The 21,235-nt window shown below is 38.4% G+C and overlaps 1 protein-coding gene across 2 annotated transcripts in view; it reads right to left on the bottom strand.

Annotated features, from left to right (window-relative positions):
- The window catches only part of FRY (FRY microtubule binding protein), a 169,718-nt gene that overhangs the window by 29,575 nt on the left and 118,908 nt on the right, over positions 1–21,235 (bottom strand). For both annotated transcript variants that reach the window (XM_054388340.1, XM_054388332.1), the window contains exons 39-51: positions 19,380–19,565; positions 17,221–17,419; positions 16,483–16,604; positions 15,431–15,618; positions 14,384–14,478; positions 12,944–13,545; positions 10,919–11,016; positions 10,655–10,825; positions 5,554–5,694; positions 4,646–4,825; positions 2,959–3,120; positions 1,659–1,733; positions 154–324 (exon numbers count right to left, since the gene is read on the bottom strand). In XM_054388340.1, the coding sequence (XP_054244315.1) occupies positions 154–324; positions 1,659–1,733; positions 2,959–3,120; positions 4,646–4,825; positions 5,554–5,694; positions 10,655–10,825; positions 10,919–11,016; positions 12,944–13,545; positions 14,384–14,478; positions 15,431–15,618; positions 16,483–16,604; positions 17,221–17,419; positions 19,380–19,565 (2,390 nt within the window). The remainder of the gene's footprint in view (positions 1–153; positions 325–1,658; positions 1,734–2,958; positions 3,121–4,645; positions 4,826–5,553; positions 5,695–10,654; positions 10,826–10,918; positions 11,017–12,943; positions 13,546–14,383; positions 14,479–15,430; positions 15,619–16,482; positions 16,605–17,220; positions 17,420–19,379; positions 19,566–21,235) is intronic.

The following is a 21,235-nucleotide window of genomic DNA, read 5'->3' as shown; positions in this document are numbered from 1 at the left end:
ACTAAGTTAACTATAGTATAAACAACCTGAACTGAAACTAAGTTTATAGTCATACAGTTAAGGTTTTATGTTACAGGAAGAGTATAGTGTTCAGCAGAAGGAATATCAAACTGTTCTAATGAAAAAAGCTGTTTCAGAGAAAATATACTGTACCTCCCCATCTTCCAGCTCAACATCTAGGAAATCAAAGTCCCTAAAGACTCTGAATTGTTGTTCACTGTTTGAATCATCCATGTTCTCCTGCTCCCTTGTTCCGTCTTCTGAAGACACCAAGCTCGTCTGGTGCTCAATCAGATCCAAATCACCACAGGAAGAAAAAATTACCTACAATTCAAAGGATTTATCTTTGTAACAAACTGTTCCCTCTGGTTGTTTCTTCCTAAAAGCTCTAATTGGTTATTCAGAAGACTGTATTTCCAGTACACACCTAATTCCTTCACTGAGTATTTTTAGAACACTCTTCATTATTTATGTTGGACAGGTGCCTTCAGATTAAACTTGTACAAAGAAACAACTTCATACTGCAGGAATACATCCAAGAATATTACAGCTACCTCATAATGGCTGCAGATTGGTGTTGCCTGGATGTTTGTATACATTTACAGGAACAGAATTCAGAGAACTTAGCAAAGAAAATACTGTCAAGGGGATGAGACAGCAAAGTTCATAAAAACATCTCTATTTAAAAATAAAGCTGAAAAAATATGTCAAGATTAGAAGACACAACCTGTATTTTTTCCTTTCCTAATAAAAATAGTTACATCTGCTAATTAGCAGATGTAATGCTCCCCATCTTACAGAAGTGAAGGACCTGTTCACCATAATACCTGTGACATACAACACATTCAAAAACATTCAGAAATTTCCCTTTGTCTGTAAAAAACAATTAATAATTATTTTAAGAGCTTTCTACCCTGGATGACCTATTGCCCATTTCCTGGCACCAGAGAATATTAATTTTTAAAGAGTAACATTAGAACTAGTATCTAATGGAAAAATATCAGACTCATTCCTTCCCCTACCCCCCAGTTCTATTTCTGTAATACAAGTTTTTACTTTTTAGATTGGTCATACTAGAGTTCAATAGCCTCTGCCCACTAAGATGGCATAGTAAAACCTATATATACAGCATCACAGATCTTTCATAGAATGGACTGAGTTGGAAGAGACCTCATAGATCATCTGGTTCCAACTCCCCTGCCATGGGCAGGGACACCTCACACTAGGCCATGTTGCTGAAAGCCTCATCCAGCCTAGTCTTAAACACTCCAGGGACGAGGAGCAATTCTCTGGGCAATCTGTTCCAGTCTCAGCCTCACCACCCTCGTAAGTAAAGAATTTCTTCCTAATGTCTAATTTAAATCTACCCTGCTCTAGTTTAAAACTATTGCCCCTTGTCCTATCAATTGCCCCTTGTCCTGTCAAAATTTCACAGCAAAATTATATATAGCTCTGTAAGTAAACTGCTTTCAAGTGAAAGGGCTATTTACTCACTGGTCTGTGTGCTGAGAAATGCAGCATGGGCCAGTACAAGTGACAAGGATAGCAATGTGACATGAAATTGCATATCAGGTCAGCAACTCTGGGTAACAAAGTTCTTCACTTTTAAAGCTTAGGACACAAGGAAATACAGAAATGGTCAATACAAGGCTACTTACTGAAGGGTTTTTGCTCAGCCCAACTTCCTGACCACATAGAGAAAGGACATGCACCAGCTTTTCTTTTGTCCTTTTCTAGAAAACAAGATGTTTCTCAAGTGAGTTTTTAACTGCACATTTCACAGTGGCTAGAAACATATACTAACAATTTTTAATTAGGAGGAATTAATCAAAGAATTAGTCATTAGGTGTTGAAAGGTTTGCTTTCAGAGCCCCTATGCATACAAGGACACATAAAAATAGCTGTTAATGATTTCGGTGTTTATTATCTTTAAATTAGCCTACTAACTCTATGGAGGGTAAGAAGGAAACATTAGATGGCATGCGTTACTTTAAATGGACATCTCAGAAGCTTAAGAATCATAGAATTAACCAGGTTGGAAAGGACCTCAGAGATCATCAAGTCCAACTTATCACCCAACACCATCTAATCAACTAAACCATGGCACCAAGTTCCTCATCCAGTCTTATTTTAAACACTTCCATGGATGATGATTCCACCACCTCCCTGGGCAGCCCATTCCAATGGCCAATCACTCTTTCTGTGAAGAATTTCTCCCTAACATCAAGCCTGAACCTCCCCTGGCACATCTTGAGACTGTATCCTCTCGTTCTGTCACTGGTTGCCTGGGAGAAGAGACCAACCCCCTCCTAGCTACAACCTCCCTTCAGGTAGTTGTAGACGGCCATAATGTCTCCCCTGAGCCTCCTCTTCTCCAGGGAGGAAGAGGAAGCACATGTATTACTACTTTTTGCAGAACTGAGTCACTGCTATAAAACCTGCTAGATAAAAAAAAAACCCAAAACCAAACCCAACACATTTCTGCAGGGTTTTATTTTAACTGTCAGATAACCAAAATCAGTAAGGTAATCAAACATCACTTTTAGGAAAATTGTTCCAAGGAATTCTTTTTACTTGATTTCCCAAATAAAACACCACCACCACCACCACTTGGAAAGTTGCACATGGTGCCTATCTGCTCTCTTCTCTAGTATGTGATCTCACCTGTCTTTCTTAGCTAAATCTGACCTAGACTTAGAGGTCTTAGAGATGCATTTCCTGCAGGTCGAAAGAAAAAACAGTGGCAGAGTAGAAGACAGACATAAGTCAGAGCATTGCTGGGTCCAAGGAACACATTCAGCACAGAGAGTCAGATGCTGCCCTGCCTGTGCCTCAGACAGCCAGGAGCACTGCACAGGGCACAGAGTGCACAAACATTTAATAACTTCAGTGTGTGTTAACGCAGCTGCTCCAATTGCAACTTGTTAATGAACTGTGGGCTACTTAAAGGGAGTTTACCTGAGAGTACTGAGGTCTCTTCCAGCTTACAGGAACAAGGACATTGGAATTAGATCCTGATGAGGTTGAAGAAGTGCTTCGAGTGACAGCCATTGTCCTGGGTTTACCATCTCGTCCAGAAGAACTTTGCAGTTCATCATACCTCCTCCCAATAATTGGAGTCTTAAATAGAGAGTAATTATTCACTAGTACTATGCTCCAGGATGAACTTATAATGAGCCATATTGCTTCAGTTGCAGGAAAAGATTACTCTGAAGATCACATACAAGGGTAAAACAAGGAGTGCATGAAATTTCATGTCACTTGGTATGTATGATATTTTTTCACTGTGAACATCTGAGAAACAGCTGCCTTATTTAGTAGCCAGTGTTTGTGGTCATGAACAGCTAATACTCAAAGCAACTGTCAAGCCAGTTTCTAATATAGGAATTGGCAAAAAAACCCAGAAAATTTATGAGATTTATTTCAAATCCACATTTCTTGTGCATGTTTTTTAATGGGTTTTTCCTAGGACAGCTGAAAAGTCTTGCCTTGTTCCAATGAGCATTAAAAAAGCTTTCTTGGATTGACAATAGGATGCTCAGCATTTTCTACAACTACACCTACATGAAACACCAAGAAGAAACTTTTTATTCAATGACTACAAGATGTTTTTTATGTTCCTATTTCCTTTTACCCTCCAAGTCTCACTATTATCTATATGAAATAGTCTATAATGCTCCCAATGGTCATACAGGTTCATAACTACAAATAGAATTGCCCTTTAAAGTCAATAGAACCATTCAGTTCTATGAAGTTAAAAAGCATACAAGGTCTGCAGGATAAAAGACTGCTGTAAAACAGTTCAATCAGAAGTCAGTACTCTCTGAAGGACACACTTGTGTGTTTAACAGCTTGTCTACATTTAGCCTGCATCTGGGGCTAAACTACAGCAGTTACTCTATCACCTGATGACCCCTCCTCAGCAGAGAAGGGGGATCAGGAAAAGGAGAGAAGACCTTGGTTTCATTTCATGGTTGAAATGAAAATAGATTTAATTAAATAGCAAAATTAATATAAATATCAACACAAGGTATATAAAATTACACTAAATCCAGCAAAGGAGCAGCAGTCACACCAAACAGTAAGGCAGTCCTTGAGAGCAGGAAAGGGAAGAGAAGCAGGGTGAGGAGGAGCCTGAGCAGAATGCTCCCATTTCCTCAGCAAACTTCCTCTTGCTGAGTGTGATGCTCATGGTCTGGGATACACCTGTAGCCAACTTAAGTCAGCTGTCCTGGCTGGCTCAGAACTGCTAATGGCCTGCAGCCCATGGCTGGCCTGGGATTCTGTCCCAGCAAAACCAGGACACAGCTACAGAGAACATTGGCATCCAAGTATAAAATGCTTGGAGAGCAATTCTATACATATAATATGCTTCTATATTGCAGCTGCCATAACTGCAACACAGTTTTTCTACCAGATAATTTTAAATGCAACAAATAATTTCTTCACAAAAAAAATATGGTAAAAATCCAGTATATCCCTCCATCATGGGTCATTAAATATACCACTGTGAATTGGAAGGACTTCCAGTTTGGCAGTTTTTCTTTCTTTCTTAATTTTTCAGCTTTCTTGTGGAGCTGCAACTCCTTTTAGGATCATCAAATAACTGAACTAAGGTGTTAAGCAGCAGAATTACAAATAGTACCTCAGAAATATCAAAATGAAACTCTAAAGTCTTCCCTGGTAGCTCCTTGGAGGCACTGTTCCACACGCGATGTATTTCCATTTTTGAAAGATCACTGTTTTGATAGGATGGTAAAACCAAACTGGCAGAGCGAGAAACGACCAACTTCAGGATATTCAAGGCTTCTCTCCAGTGAATGCTCTAGAAATAGGTATATTTAATCAGCAAGCAAAGAAAAATTCATATGCATTCAAGATTATTTACATTTTACAGTCATATTTTGTGCCTCATAATAAAAATCTGTAACTGGACTATTACTGCTTTTTTAACTTCTTGGCCAGTGGCAAGTGATGTACTTGCAGAATAATTTCAATAGCAGAGATCAAGGCTTGGTAAGGTGTTAGGGAATTGGCCTGTAACCTGGGAGACCTGAGTGCAAGGCCAAGTTGGAAAAGGATTTAAAATCTCCTAGCTGAATACCTTAATCAGTAAGAATAAATACAAGGGCAACTGCAGAACTGCCATTTAACTGAAAAGCTGACATGAAACATGTTCTTTGCAGCTCTGAATTCCTAGTAGAAATATGTATTTTTCAATTGACAAGAATTAGCTTCAGAAGTCTCTGAAGTGCTCATGCCACATCTCCCTCATCCTAATAATTAAAAAAGAGTGGTCAGTCTGGCATTAAGCTTGCTCCCAATGTAGTGTGGCTGCAGCCTAACCTGCCCTACACAGTGAATGCAGAGTGGGGTATCTTATCTAGGAAGGCTCAGCCTATGAGGCATCAGAGTATTTATAAACTAGATAGCACACTTAGCAGTCACAATCCTCCTTGATAATCCAGTCTTAAATTCTTATAAAGAACATCAACTTATGACAGTAAATACTGCTAAGTTCCTATACTAATATAAAGAAGATATGGTATTTACCTGTACATATTTTTCAATGGTTTTTAGCACCTCCATGTTAAACTGTTTCACAGGAATAGCTGACAGGTCCATATAACTGAGAAGACTGTAGATCATCTGTAAGAGGGACTGTTGCATACTAGGAAGGCCCTTTTCTAGTAGCTGTTAAACAAATATACAAATGTAAAAATAAATAAATGTTTAGGCATTTTTTCTTATCGAGAAAGCTACTAGTTTCATGAATACTATTTGCACTATTAATCTTTCTTCACTCACTGATTTTGCAATGCCATTTTACAATCATTCTACAAGTGATGATGTGTGAAATAAAAAAGATCTTTACATTGGAAGCCAAACGCTAGCCTGTTTTGATAATGAAACACACATTTTATATATGTCTGCCCAAACTTATCCAGAGAACACATTCAGCAGTGGTAGGTAAAATTTACACTGGAATTGGGGAAGTACATCCAATGAAAACATGGGAGTATCCCTTTATGTCTACGTTTGCTAAAAATCAGTGAGAAAAAAGAAAACATGCTGAAGAAACAAAACTACTACTATTCAGACATCAATATACATTTACCCAAATATGCTTCACTGACAGTGTTCACTGGCTGTAACTGTCAAGGAAACATTTTCTGTTAAGGAGGAGATGGAAGCCCTAGACTTTCTTACTATAGAGGTTAATACAAAGAAGGGCTTGATCTAAACCTGGAATTTTGGAACACCTGAATATAAATTCCAGAATACCACAATGAACCTTGGTAATGAATCTGTGCTTTTATATATATATAAACACTCATATGTGTGAAATACCTCAGCTCAAAGCTCAAAATTTCCTGGCAGGTAGGACATTCTTTCCTTGGTGACAGATACTGTCCCACCCCACAAATTTCAGAGGCAATCAAATGTTACTGCCAGAGGTTACCAGAGGCTCAAGACTAAATTCCATCCTTCCATTCCAGCTGACAAAAATGTTCCTCTAGCATTGGTTACTGGAGATATTAGCTGAAAAGAATTACTTATAAAAACTCTATGCTGCCTCACGTCTTCCATCATAGAAAAATGTCAACTGTTATCCAAGTGGACTCCAGTGATGTACTGGATGCCCTTGCTGGCCTGAATGACAAGGCTCCTCTTTTTATTAAATAGGAACACTTCATGCTAGCCAAGATGGAATGATCATGTAGGGGACAGACCTCATCCTGCTAAATGCCTTCTAATCTATTTAATCAGTAAAAGTGAACAGAAATTAGTGATTCTTAAAATCACAGAATAGGAAGGTTCTATTACCAGCATAAAACCAGAACTCATTATGCTTTATCTACTCCTTTACAAAAAGACAGTAAGAATTTTTAAATTAAAGGTACTACATGGTAACCTGTGGTTAAACAGCCCACAGATACCTTTACTGAGAGATAAAAAGTGCTTAGTAATTCTTCTTCAAAAGAGGGTAACAAACTTTTCTTGTCTTTAATTAGGATTTTGCACTAGAAGGTTTGGCTCCTTCCTTGTAAATAGTTTATATTATCCAGTATATCAGCTTGCATTCCATTTCAGTGTAGGAATAAAGAATTAGAAGGAACTATCTGTACGCAAGAAAGAAATTGTTTTTGCTCTCTGACAGAGGCTACTGCGTCAGATAATAATGTCTCTGATAGGAAAAGGAATTCTTGGGAAATAGTGGGAATTTTGCCTCTATTGTTGGTTAGAAGCTGTTCTATGAACTTCATCTCTGAAAGCTTCTAATTTTCACTCCAGTTTGCATAAATTTGTTGTCAACAGAATCCTTTGTCTTAAATAGGTCTTGGACCTTAAACTCTCAACACTTTTGGGCTGTGCCAGTTTTCACATGTTCAGATGAGTGTATGTGGTTGTTGATAACCCAAGTGAATTTGTAACAAGAAAGAATATTACAGTTAAAAAAAAAAAAAGAATAGCAACTATTAAATGCCTTTTTACAATAAGAATTCTTTTGCTGCCAGTAGTAACAAAAATAGCAGCAAGATGGAGTTGTGGTAACACATCACCTGGATCAGTGAATTCCAGGACAGAGTTTCCACAGTATTTGTAGGAAGAAATCCTAACTTTCCTTAGTCTTTCAATCCTTTTAAAAAATATTATTATTATTGATTCTGGTCCATATAAACCAGTTTGAAGAATCTTGGATTCCACTCATATTAGTGTGTGATCTGTATCCAGGTCTTAGCTGGGTTTAGGGATCTACACTCTGCTAGCAATGTTTGGGCCCTTTCTGATGCAGAAGCTTATTTAGAACTAGGTGGAGAGCAGAACCTGCCCCTTCAAGGGCTGAATAGCCTGGATGTTGGTAGATGGGGCTGCTGGGGTGCTACTGCAAGAGACAGTTCCCTTTACCCCTCTAATACACCAGCAAGTGAAAAGAGACACTCAGCTCTTAAGCTATGTTGGCCAAACAAACATTTTCTGTGTCCATTAGGGAAATAAAGAAGGCATTTCACATGTCATGGCTGGTAGACAAGCTATTGGTGGGATAATGCTTAATTTAGGACATGATTCCCCTTGCAATATAGATGCTTTAATCTCTAGTGATTCCTTAGCTCTGAACAGGTTGCAAAAGCTCATGCTTCCATCACAAGCAATCTTGTATTTAACGAGGAGGAAACCTCTGCTATGAGCACATTACTAAGCAATATGTAGGTTTTTGTCCCTTCTTCTGTATTAGTAACATTCGTTACTTTAAATGTAAGCATGACCCTGGACTTAATGAATCATGAATTTAACATATGACTCATATCAATTCAGATATGCTCCTAGAATCACAGAATGATTGTGATTCCATGGTACATGGTTGATTTTTAAGAACTGATATGCAGAAATCTAACATAAAAATCAAAGCAAGCAAGCCTTCAGTAAAGTGCTTTTTCACTGATTTTGGTAGTGGAGGTTCCAAGTTCTCTTGCACTATTAAATAGTGGCTTTTTACTCATCTGCAGACTGAGATGCCAAGTATTTTTCTAGAAGAAACAATAATTTTTCATGGATAGAGCTGTAATATGTAAGGCTAAGAAGAAGCACTGCTTGTCACTGTAAAGTTTGGATAAAAACACAGTTGAAATGTCTTATTTTATACTGGGACCATATCCCCAGCTGCCAAGCGATTACCTGCCATCAAATAGGTTAAATGCAAAGTTTTGTCTGAATGGCTATATTTGAAGGTTTTACCTCATAGTCTTAATGTGGTAGAAAATCTCTTCCTGAAGGTATACCTGTGTGTTTGGAGGAGTCACAGTTGCATACACAGATTTCCTTTGTTATTTTTCAGCAAAGCATGTCTCAATTTCCCTCACACCCCAGCACTGGGACTGAGCCAGGACTGTTAAAGCCTAAGTTTCTGTAACCAAAGGCTGTGACATTCAGCTGCAGATTGCCCAGTGGGGCTTTTAATCCATTTGGTTTAACCTATTGACAATATATCCCATAGTTGGTTTACAGGAGACAGGAGCACAGTATTTATCCTGGTCTGGAGATTAAGCAAGAAGAAAAGGGGAAATATATTCTCAGCACTGGAAAAATCTTTTTCATGGCCACAGCATGGTTTCTCGTCTCTTGCTTCTCCTCCATATTGGCAGCTGCCCTGTGCCTATATAAATATTTTTCAGACATGACTAAACAGAGCTGCAGTCAATGTAAATACAGAGAAAGGAAGTTGTGCTTACCACTCTGTCATCCTCTGATAATGCTATGTGAGGAATGTGCCTTAATTACAGACAAAAACCTGCCTGACTTGCTGTTAATATAATAGCGTGGTGCCAATATCTACAGCAAGGGGGAAGCAAAGAAAGAGTCTCCAAATGCACAACTTAATCTGTTCTGAGGGAGGCAAGATCATGTGCAATGGCTTTTGTGGAGGTATTGCAGCACTAATAACTGTATGTAAAGCACTGACGGGAAAACAGAGGGGCAAACTAAGGTTGGGAAAGCAAAGGAGAAAGTTTAAACCTCAATTTTAATCTCTTTGTTTATTAGGAATACAAGTTTCTGATGTGAAGGAGACATTTGACTCTGGAGGTTTCAGAGCTGTGTTTGAAGAACTAATAGCTTTTCAGGGTCTTTGAGCTTGAAAACATGCTGAAAAACCTCAAAGTCTTGTTTCAGTCTCCTTCAGGACAGTCATAGCTTTCACCATCAGTTAAGATCTCGTATGATTGTTTACTTAGAGCCTCAATTTGCAAATAAGGTGAGGAATTGCACCTTGCAGTAGCAGGGATAAGTTCGCTCTGAAGTCTTGAGTGAGTGTGTGAGCATGGCCTGGCCTTTCAGGCTCCTGAAAATCTGTGGTTACCAGTATCAGAGATGACTGCAGAGTTTTTGTACATCTATTGGTGGAGAGAAGAATGAATTGGCTCCAAATAAACAAAGCTGCTCTAAAAATGCTACTGAATTTGTCATGAATACAGAACTCTCTTCTCCGTGGGTAAGAGGGGAGACTGAAAGCATCTCACTACAGCAAGGAAGTGAAGGGATAAATCTGAGAACTCTACAAGAAAACATTGTCTCGATAATGATCTGACACAGGAGGCTGAAGATCAAGTGGCTTTAAGCTAAAGAGTAGAACTGAGCCTTGGATTCCCCAGTAACAGCGCTGAATCAGCTCTGCTCTACATGTGAGAAACATTAGGAGTTTGCAGCGAGCATAGGGGAAAACCTAGGTAGTAAGATGAACCCATTCTGTGTTAGAGGAATGCAAAGAAATTTGTATTAAGAACCAGATCCTCATATAGCTGATTATATATTTTGCACGCCGCTGAACTCCTTCTGGAATTATAGTCCTTTTCTAATTTTCCTCAGTGGATCCAAATTAATGTTGTCCCGTTTCTCTCTCTTTCACAGTGGAAAATCTGACCAACTAATGAGTAAAACTACTTCATCAGCCCTACAGACCTTTGCTGGCTTTTGTCTGAGTGTTCAGGATTGATTTCTTACAGTAATTCCTTTTCTTTCTGTTGATTTCTGCTTTTTATTCTTCATTATAAATAACAGCTACAGAGAGCTCCAAGTAATATTTAGGCAGACTTCAGGTCTTTGGGTTGTTAGGCAACAGGAGAGTTAAGAGAGTAAAAAGTTTCTGAAAACTTACCTCAGCCAAATACGTGACCATATTCAAAGTAATATCAGCAAATGCCTCGTGAAGGTAACGGCAAACCACGTTTACCCAGGTAGCACAGTCCCTTGTATAGCTGTGTGTTTTATAAAGGGTCATGACATGTGCAAGATTTGATAACTTCGGGTTCTTCTCCTCCAAACAAACCTAAATAAATGTAAAATGTCAAAAGATCTTAAGAACAAGACAACTGCATTTACAGGGTTTGAGGATGTACTGAGCAGCAAATAACTTTGATACCTGAGCAATCCTTTCGGCTATATCTTTACAAAACTGGTTTGGGCCGTCGAAATGCTGAATTAAATGGGGCAGGAGACACAAGACATTCAATGGAAATCCTAGAACAGGAAAATACAGAACAGCATTTGTATTTTGACAGCAACAGCCACAGGTGTCTTTAAGTCGGTGTTCGGTCAGAGTTTCAGTATTACTTTAGCTGTGAACTTACACCGACACTGTAAAGTTGTTTGTGCCACTGGCTATGCTGCACTACCCCCAAAGGGGCTTTAATTTGAAAATCCAGTATATAATTTAGGCAACAGTACTGTTATAAAGCTTGAACCTATTTCTGCAAACACTATTGCACAAACAGGTGTTTACAGGGTAAAATACCTCACAAAAGTATGTATTTTATTCCTGTTAGAAAGTACATTTTTCTTTTCCACTTAAGTGGCTTATTGATGGTTGTAACTGGTGGCATTTTCTTTACTACTGCTAAAACACAAAAAGAAATTCAGTAAGTATCGATAAATGAGCAACTGTCTTGTTCAGGCTGCCAGGCACAGCTTCCGTTGTTTTATACAGTTCAGGTTAATAATAATAAGGAACAAAATTCTGATACAACTGGTCAGATGAGAATACTCAAATGGATGTTTCTGAAGCTAGGAGATGGCTTCTGCACCAGGTGTCAGCTGCTGTCCTTAGCACAAGGGCTTTGTCTGGAGCTGGGATTCAGCTCCTCTGCACCAACTCAGCTCAAGATAGCTAAAGAACTACAGGCAGCAGCTGTAATAGGGAGTTATAACAAAAGCTGCTCCATTTCAGGTGCGAGCTCAGAAGTCATTGTGTCTGGACACAGTCTGGCTTTTGAAAAGAAAGAATCTGATCTACAAAAATAACTTTCTATCCATTCATCCCCTCTTGTTCTACATAATTAAACGAGTTGCCTAAGTTAGGAGCATAACATCGCTAGGCCTCCTCTATACTCAAGGAAAAGTTAAAAAACCCTCCAGATGATACCATCACAGCCCATGTGTGAATTGCACTACTGAAGTGTGGAACACAGGCACCACAGGTATTTAGAGATGAGCAGGCTGTGCATGGCCTTGATTCACTTATTCTGTGTCCAAGCTTACTATGACTTAGTTCTGAAGCCTGCACAGTTGTCTTAGTATCTGTGTTTCTGAGTGAGACATAGAAGTAAAAATCTGGAACAATACAGAAACTCCCTTCAAGAAATATAATTAAGTGGTCACCATCTCAGCTAAATAATTGGGAATTTTAAAATGTTAATTTATTTCCTTATAAAGCAGCCCTCTCTTCTCACTCACAAATTTGCTACTGTAGTTTGTCTAAAAAGTATCACAGTATCACAGTATATCAGAGGTTGGAAGGCAACTCAAGAGATTATCAGGTCCAACCCCCCTGCCAGAGCAGGATCACTTAGGGTAGTCTGCACAGGAATGCATCCAGGTGGGTTTGGAAAGTCTCCAGAGAAGGAGACTCCACAACCCCTCTGGGCGGCCTGTTCCAGTGCTCCATCACCCTCACTGTAAAGAAGTTTCTCTTCATGTTGAGGTGTACAAGAGTTTTTTATTATTTGTATTTCTAGGGACAATCTCATGAAGCATTAATTTAAAACTAAGTAATCTGAAAATTCTGAAAACAATTAGTTGGAAAAATTGGCCAAAATAGGTTCTAGAAAATCTAACAGTAAATCCTTACAAGTTTACTTTGTCAGCACTCAGAAACTTTATAGGCTACTAAGTCCTAAAAATGTGACACAAAATAACACGACCACTATACTCCAAAACCTTATTGTGCAAAAGATTTCACTTTCCAGAAAAGCATTAGATTGCTATGAAATTTCCAAAAAGCCCACCCAGCTCAAAGCAGAAGTACATTATGTTATATTAGAAAAGAAAGAAAAAGTGCCTGTTTTGATTTTGTTCAGGTAGCCTGTGATGGTTTTAACTGTAACACTGTTACATAGCCTAAGAAGGCCTGTCATCAAATGTGAAAGCAAGGAAAGGTTACTGCTTTTACCTATTGCTTGAGAGGAATCCACCATGGATATTCGAGACACTGGTGTCAGCAAACTAAAGAGCTGTAGTGTGAGATCCGTGGTAGTAAGTGAAGTGAATCCTTTCAAGAGTAGCTGCTGAAGCCCTGAGAAGTCTGCCCACTTCAGCTGCCCTTGCAACTTTTCTAACTTCTCCCGGTTTTCAGCTTTATCCAGTGGCAAATGAGCCAGAAGTTTGTTCAGTAACCGCAATGCCATTAGATACTCAAACTCAAAATCTGATTCCATCAAAGCCACAGCAACCCAGAAGATGGTGGCCAGCAGGTTGGTTGGATTGTTAATATGGGATGGGTCAGTGAGACTGTCTTTTAGAGAAGATGAACTTCTTGTTTTAGAGGATAGGCCTTGTTGGGTGCATGCTTGAATTCTGTCTAGTGTGGCACTGCGTGGTGGGTCTGAGGACTTGTCAACATCTCCAAACTTCTTAGGTACAGAGAAGCTCCTCTGGTGCCTGCTTCGTTCAGCAGTGGCTGTGTTACCACTTGCAGGATTCACATTCAGCTGTCCTGTGCTCTTCCGATTTGCAGTCAGTTTAGTGCTTGATGATAAATCCGGTGAAGATGAACTGAAACCAAAACATGCAACATACATTTCAACGTGTGCTTGCACAGCTTGAAAACTGTACATAGTGGATGCAAGTGAAATATTTATCAAACTGTAAATACATACTTAAACAGGAAAAGTAAAACACTACACTGGCAATTTCAGTCTGTCTTTTTTTTTTTTCCAGAAGTGCCCCCAAACATGCCTGAAGTGAAGTTTCATGTGGCACTGCACCAAACCCAAGCAGGACAGTCTACAGTCTAGATGAGTAAGAATGGCATGGGGGTAAGAGATGCAGAGGTGTTAAGTAACATCTGGCAAAATCCACAGATTATGTACAGAACCAAATTCTCCCTGGTTTTATTGAGGAGAATAAACCATGATCATTTACTTCTTGGAGAGTATGTCATCTGAGAACGACAGGTTGCATGAAACCAGTTTCTTCCTGGATACATTTTCAAGTATGTGGTACAAAGATGAAAAAACATTATTTTTAAAGCATGTTGAAGTTACAGCCAAGCAATGTTGTCCCAAATATGGGTTCTTTACCTGTTATGCAAAAACCAATTGACAAACAGAGTAGAGGTCTTTCTTTTATTCCATTTCTCTGCAGAAAGTGTGCTAGCTTGCAGTAGTAGCATGGCAGAATTTACAACACACTGTGAAGTTCCATTAGTCGCATAAATGCTATTTCAGCTATTGCAAAATTTGGCTGAGATGTGCTCTCGGTCTAGTTCTCTGAAGATCACAAATGAGCTCAGTCTCACCAAAATTATTTTATGCTGTAAGACTGCAGAATTGCACACTTCGTATCATGACACATTGCAAAAAAGGCTACATGTATGAGAACAGGCTCTTACCGTGATAACACCGTCAAAAGATCACTGTTCTTCAAACAGTCAGACAGATTATCCACAGCAGCTTCCAATGTAAGCAGTGCCTCCATTACATACCCCTATCAATGCATGAGGTTAACCATTTCAACAAAGACATTCACAAAAGCGAACATTTACAAATCTTCAGTTCATAAAAAGAACAGGCACCTAGTGAAAACCTGTGATTTCCCCCAGAGAAAGAACAACATTCACATCAACGTCACTGCCCTGAACATTAAAATGTCATTACGATTGTGTTTTATTTTCTGCCTGTGAATGATCTATGATGGTGTGGAAGAAGGGCACATATCTCATCAGAGGACTGGTAATGGCATAGAGAACCTCTGACTTGCAGGGCACTGATACAAATTCTGCACAAGCAGCTGTGACAGAATATTAATGTCATCTTGTGGCAGTTTCATTACCTAAGTAAAATATGGAGGAGATGTCAGTCTATTTCTTATTAAGAGCTAGTAGGTTCTCTTTTTTTTGAAGAGCTAGTAGGTTCTCTTTTTTTTTGAAGTCCTGAATCTCACAATAAGTAGCCTCTCCTTGAAAAATTTCAGTCTGTTCAGCTAAACCAGGTGAACACCATAGTTCACTAAGACAGGAATCAATTAGATTAGGTCAGTGTAAGCTTTATATTGTTATGGATGGTGTAGATTTCCTCATTCCTAAGGACACTGACATCTGTCTATTTCATGTTGTCAGATTTCATCAGCAGATAGAATGATTGGTTCCTTAAGCCCAAATCAATATTATGAAAAGGGAAAAAAAGGCCATCACAAAGATCTGGAGTGACATTTACTAGATGTTTTCTAGTTGTTCTCTTCAGAGCCATATAAGACTGTAACAGCCTGATAAAGGCTTTGATAAGGTACCTATGGATTCATTAAACCCAGAAGTAACCTTTTCTAAGGCCACATTCTACTTTGCATCACTTAGCTCCAGAACATCTTGTTAAAATGGTTATTTTAAATGAATTATACATTAAATTAAAAGTACTAAGAAGCATTATGTACATGTGCATACCTGAATCTCATCTCCATGCTCTCCAATAACTTCCACCAATCTTGACAAGAGGTCAGACAAAGCATGTGCAGAAAGGGGCTGCTTTAGGGCCCTGAATATCTGGAAAGAGCGACCTGCATAATGTCTTGAAGAGCTTGAAAGAGCTGTTTGTAAAGCAACTTCACTCAGATGCTGCTCCAAATGAAAACCTAAGCATAAGATGTCAATTATTATTATTTTTATTACAGATTTATTGTAGGTCATAAACAGGCTGATCCAAGTGTGTGTAGGGGATATACACTGTAGTGTATCCTGCAAACCCTATGAGAAATGGAGATACAGAAATGTCTGCATTTGGGAGAATCTCCCTATGTTAACCTTTGTTTCACACATAATGTAAGAAAATAAACTGCAAAACCAAATTCTGAGTCTGCAAATGTTTTTCAGCAAAACCCTGAAATTCTTCATCTATTTTTTTTTTTTTTTTACAAAATTTCAAGCTGCTATTCTTGCTGGCAGCAACAAAGTAACTTCTAAACACTCTCAAACCTAAAGCCAAGCTGAACTAGGACTCTTCCTACCAGCTTCAGAAGGCTTTGGATAAGATCTCAAATACAAATACTGATGCTGCATTCATTCTGCTTTGATCTTGGAAGATACTTAATTAGTGACTGTGTTGGTTTTCAAAATACAATGAGTACGTTTCCTAAGCTCTAAAACAAAAATAAACTATACCTAAACTAGTATTGCCAGATGAAATCTAACAAAGTACATTTACTTAATAACTGTGTTGTACTTTACCAGCAGGACACAGAGGAGCTTTAATCTGGTAGAACCAATCAAAAAGCTTTTTACCAATGGTTCTGAAGAAATTTTCTCTTTAACATTCAGTCAGAGTCCAATCTAACATGATTTTTTAAAAGCAAGTTTTTCACATGTCATACATCCTTGATAAGACAGACAATATGCTGTGCTTCTATATAAGTAGTTCTACTAAGTCAAGTGACAAACATTCAGTGTGACCTTGAGGGAATATTCTTCTGGTTATTAAAGGAAAAAAATAAATTTACTACCTGACTTGGAATCCTTAAATACAGATACAACATGACGCAGGAAATTAGTAAGCTGTTCAGCACTCTTGGTGTTCTGATTTTTGGGTGTGATATCTTCATGGCACCAAAGTGGACCAAATGCCCTTAAAGAAATGCATAACAAAGTGCAAAATTTCAGTTATCTGAAATAAATATAATCAGTTAAAATACATATACTGTAAAGGTAGCTAGATACTTCAGGGCCATAGTGTGGAAAACACTGAATTGTCATAGAATCATATGAATAAACAAATATTCCTACACTGTATTTTACAAACCCTTTCTTTAAAAACATGTGATACCATTTATAGAGCAGCATAAACAAATCCCTGTTCTTTAACACAGTGCCTAGGATCTGCCAGCTGTAGTCAGTAGTCGTTACTTTCACCATAGCCTTTCACTATGCCATGTACACCTCCTGCCTGATTTCTAATAACAAACCTGTCCTCTTCTGTTAGTCCATTGCTGAAAATAATGCTATCAATCAATGAAACATTTTATTCCTGTCAGGCAAGATATTTTTCTCTTATATCTGACACTGTAGTGCTTTTAAGTACCCACCTACTTCTGCAGGTATCAATAAAAGAGGAATGGGAGTCTGTAATTACTATAAAAGTTCAGTTATTTTACTTTGTCTTTTAAGTTGCTCCTGACAATTGTAGAGAAGACGTGAAAGTATGCATTTCTAGTACGAACATATCCTCTGCTTATCTCCATTACCTGGTTGTCAGAAACTCAATTAATTTGTTTGCTTTCTCATCTGTTTCAGCAGCAGTGTCCATGTCCTCAACTTCTTGTGTAATCTGTGGGAGATTTCCACTGCTGCCTCCCAGACTGATACTGGAGGAGGTAGAGCTGGAGCTCAAGCCGGAGTCTGGCACCGGAGAGGACTGGTATTCCCGCAGAAAATCAAAGCCACCTGCCAGCCAAAAGGGAAGAGATAAAGATGGAATGTGCTGTTGGGTCAGCCTTACAGAGGAAAGTGTCTGCCAAGAAGCTCTCTTCAGAGTCAGCAGTAGAAACTTTCTGCTGGGAAACATGGAGAAAACCTGCAGGACACAACAACCCTGAAATGACAATGTGAGTGAAAATGGTACTGTGTTTCTAAATGTGCAGAATCCAATATAAATTAATAATATAAAAGTAAAGGTTTTTTTTACTGCACAAGGGCTACAGTACTTGCAAAGCAAATGTTTCAGGACATTTTACATTTGGAAGTATGACTTTCTGTAAAGTTAATTTTGAAGGTGGCTAGTATGATGAGGTAACAATGTCTGCAGGGTGGAATTTTTAGGACAATGATGCTGTCCTAATTTTAAAATCGTAATGGACACCAAGACACAAATGTTTAAGGCTTCTGTTCAACACCTTCAGTAACTGTAAACACTGGACTACTCATACTAAATATTTTCAGCTTTAAGAGTGAACATCTGTGTAAGAGTTCCGCTGGATCAAAAGCTTGCCACAAAACTTATTCAGAGTTGAAATTAGAAACTAAGACCTGTTTTCTTAAGGTTAGACAGCTAGTCATCTTAGGCTGCATTTACAGCAGAAAAACTGTCCTTGTGAGCAAACCAGGAGCAGGAGGGCCCTCCCTACTGACAATATGCATTCCAGGTCAGGAGACTCTTAATTTAGTAGCCTGACATTGTATGGAACAAACCTGAGCTCATTCTTTGCTGTAGCTACTCACCCATACTCTCACTCTTTGTATTAGCTGCTCAAAAAAGGCTCCCAATACAAAGTTTGGATAACATCTTGGACTTAAGAGGCCCAGACACAGGGTACCCATTATGTTTTTCAGACATGGGAATGAAAATAGTTTTTCATTCAAAGAAGTAATACAATTTTAATGTAAGAACACTGAATAATTCATGGACATGCATTGGAAAAGAGATCTGCAGAAATCAAGAGGGGAAAGTCATGTGTGAAGTAATTTTGCACAGACATTATTCAGGATGAAACCTCAATGGCAAAACTAATTCATTAATCTGAAATTCTGATCACTTCTTCTCATTACTTCAAAATAATATTTCACGTCTCATAAAAAGATTAAAATTGGTTATCAAGTAATATTCTTTATAAAGCTGAACTATATATTACTTTTGGTTATATTCCTAAAGAACCACAGAAATACCACTAATTTGACAATCTCTCCTTTTCATTTCTCACTCTCTCCCAGACAACTAATCCTACCTCTGTAACACTACATTGGTTCTGTGATTCCTTCAAATCTCAACAGGATGCTTGCTTTCAGCAGTATTACACACAACAGTAAACCTGGCTTGCAGCTTTCTACAAACTGTTCCAAACCAACCCTTTAAAACCAGGTAAGTTGCTAAAACTTAAAAGAATATTCGTCTCAGCAAAGGGATGTAGTAAGCCTCCTAATGTAGAAAAAGATTTCAGGAGAGAAATGAAGTGTATTTGTGATATAAAGGAGGGTGTATATTATGCAAAATTTAACTTAATAGTGGAAAATCTGAGCTGCACATTCTTGCTGCTCTTCCTGTGTTGGAATTATTTATAAGGGTTTTTTTGAAGGTTGAGGAGCGATTGCCCTCATTTAATGTAGTTCTGGTTCCCTGAGGGGGAAAGTTAGAAAGTTATTAGCCATATTAATGTTTAAAATTCTATATTATATATTTTCCCTTACATCAGACAGCTTTCTCACTATCACGAAAAGTTACCTAATAATAATTTGAGTGCATCTCTAGGGCAGTTCACGTGGAATTAATATTAATGAGAACTGTTCATATTTGCCACTTTACTACTTTAATAAATCAAAACTGTTATATTTTAGGAAAGTAACCTTGGCATCCTACTTTCAAAAACCTCACAGTATAATGTAATGCTATTTTCTTCTTTTGCTTTCTTACCTGTATAAAGATATTCAGGTAAGTATGCTGGTTGTACTGTTAGAGTCTTGGTCTCGTTCATCTCCCTGGTCTGAAGGAGCACTGACGCAATGGCTTGATAGTTGCTATTGCAAGATAATGCAATCAAAAGGTGAAGCAGTAGCTTTTTACTGTGTTCAAAGACCTCAGGACGGTAATGGTCAAGACCTAGAAGAAAAGGTCACAGCAATCACTGAATACAAAGTAATAAAAAACAAGTTCACATTCCAGAAATAGCAAAAATTCCAAGGCGGTTTGGGGTAACAGTGCAAACAAACAAAAGATGCAGTGCTTCCAGATACAGTTACTACTGTTTGTACTTAAATGTGTGTGTATAGTTACCAGACTGAGGTCCTATAGAGGAGGCAGAAAACAATGTGTGGCAATACAACTTTATGTATTCTGTCTTGCTGAAGTGTCAATTTGACTGGAAAACCTCTAAAGATAAGAAATTCTTGGTAGCTGTTGTAATTATATTGCTGACCTCAGTATCTGGCTTTCTTGCACAGATACCAGTTTTATAAGTGCAAACTGTAAGAGGTAGTTACTAATTTATTAAGAAAGGAATCGACAGATGAAATCCTTTGAGAAGAAATTCAGCTACCAGTGAACAGCATGAGAAATTAAGACTCTGATCTGGTTAGCACTTAATTGCTGTTTCTAAGATTTTAACACAACCTGAATAACTCATGAATTACTGTAAAATAAACTGCTCTCTGTCATTGTAATCTCTTTTTAATTATCTTTTGGTATCTTCCAAGGTATTTTAAAATACTTTCTTCTATTTAGCAGCAGTTTCAGTGCTAAAAAATTCAATTATTTTCTTACTCAGCAACTCTCTCTTCAGGATATACTCCTCTTTAAAAATCAGTTCCTGCATTACTCTAAGTGGCAGCAGTCAACAGGTCTTTCATGTCCAGTGTTTTCTAATAACCCCCAGTCACAGTGGTTCTTGCTTCACCTAAAAATGAAGCTGCTCATACGGCCATAGTCTGAACTATGTGTCTTGGGCTCCTATGGGCAGGTCTTTGGAGGTCCTCTGTTTTACTCATCTGCCCATAGCCAGCTCCACAAGAACCATGGCCACCCTGCTCACCTCTTTTTCAGCTTCTTCAGGTTTCTTTCTCCTTTCTCCCTTCCACCTTCCAGGAGATAATGAATTCATCCTACCCTGTTCTATCATACACTGAAAAGGATATAAGAAGTTCTTGTAGTTGAAAATAAATTCTATTTTGGCAGCACTTGTGACAGAAATCCCATTAAACCAGGGAGGTGGTGGAGTCACCATCCCTGGAGGTGTTCAAGAGGGGACTGGACATGGCACTTAGTGATATGGTTTAGTGGTCATGAGATCTTGGGTGACAGGTTGGACTTCGATGATCCTTGAGGTCTTTTCCAACCTTACTGATTCTGTGATTCTGTGAAAGTATTGACAAATATCTGCTAATTACGAAGTAAGAAGGAAAGTTCAGTCTTTGTGCTCGTCCAATACTTGGGCCTTTCTTTAACTTGGAGATGTTCCTGAGAGGGTAATTTTCTGTGATCTGGACACATTTCCATGGGAAAGGAGTGTAACTACTCAACTTATTCCACAATGGTTGTAGAACAGTTTTTAAACAGACATTGTCATGCACTATTGAGACAGGTAGGCTCACACCATCAGTCTACCCCTCTACTTCACTATCAGCACTATGAACCATTCAATAGCCTAATAAGCATATACACTGCAAAATTATTTCACCTTAGTTTTCTCATGCCTTATAACAAACAGAAGAATACTGGCTCTCCAGCTAGCCACCATACCACTTTCCAGGTTTTGTTGGTGTTTTTTTCAGTCA

This window comes from Indicator indicator, chromosome 1 (genome assembly GCF_027791375.1).
Source record: "Indicator indicator isolate 239-I01 chromosome 1, UM_Iind_1.1, whole genome shotgun sequence".
Lineage (NCBI taxonomy): Eukaryota > Metazoa > Chordata > Aves > Piciformes > Indicatoridae > Indicator > Indicator indicator.
Note: the sequence above shows the minus strand (reverse complement) of the source record. Positions and strands in the feature narration are given on the sequence as shown.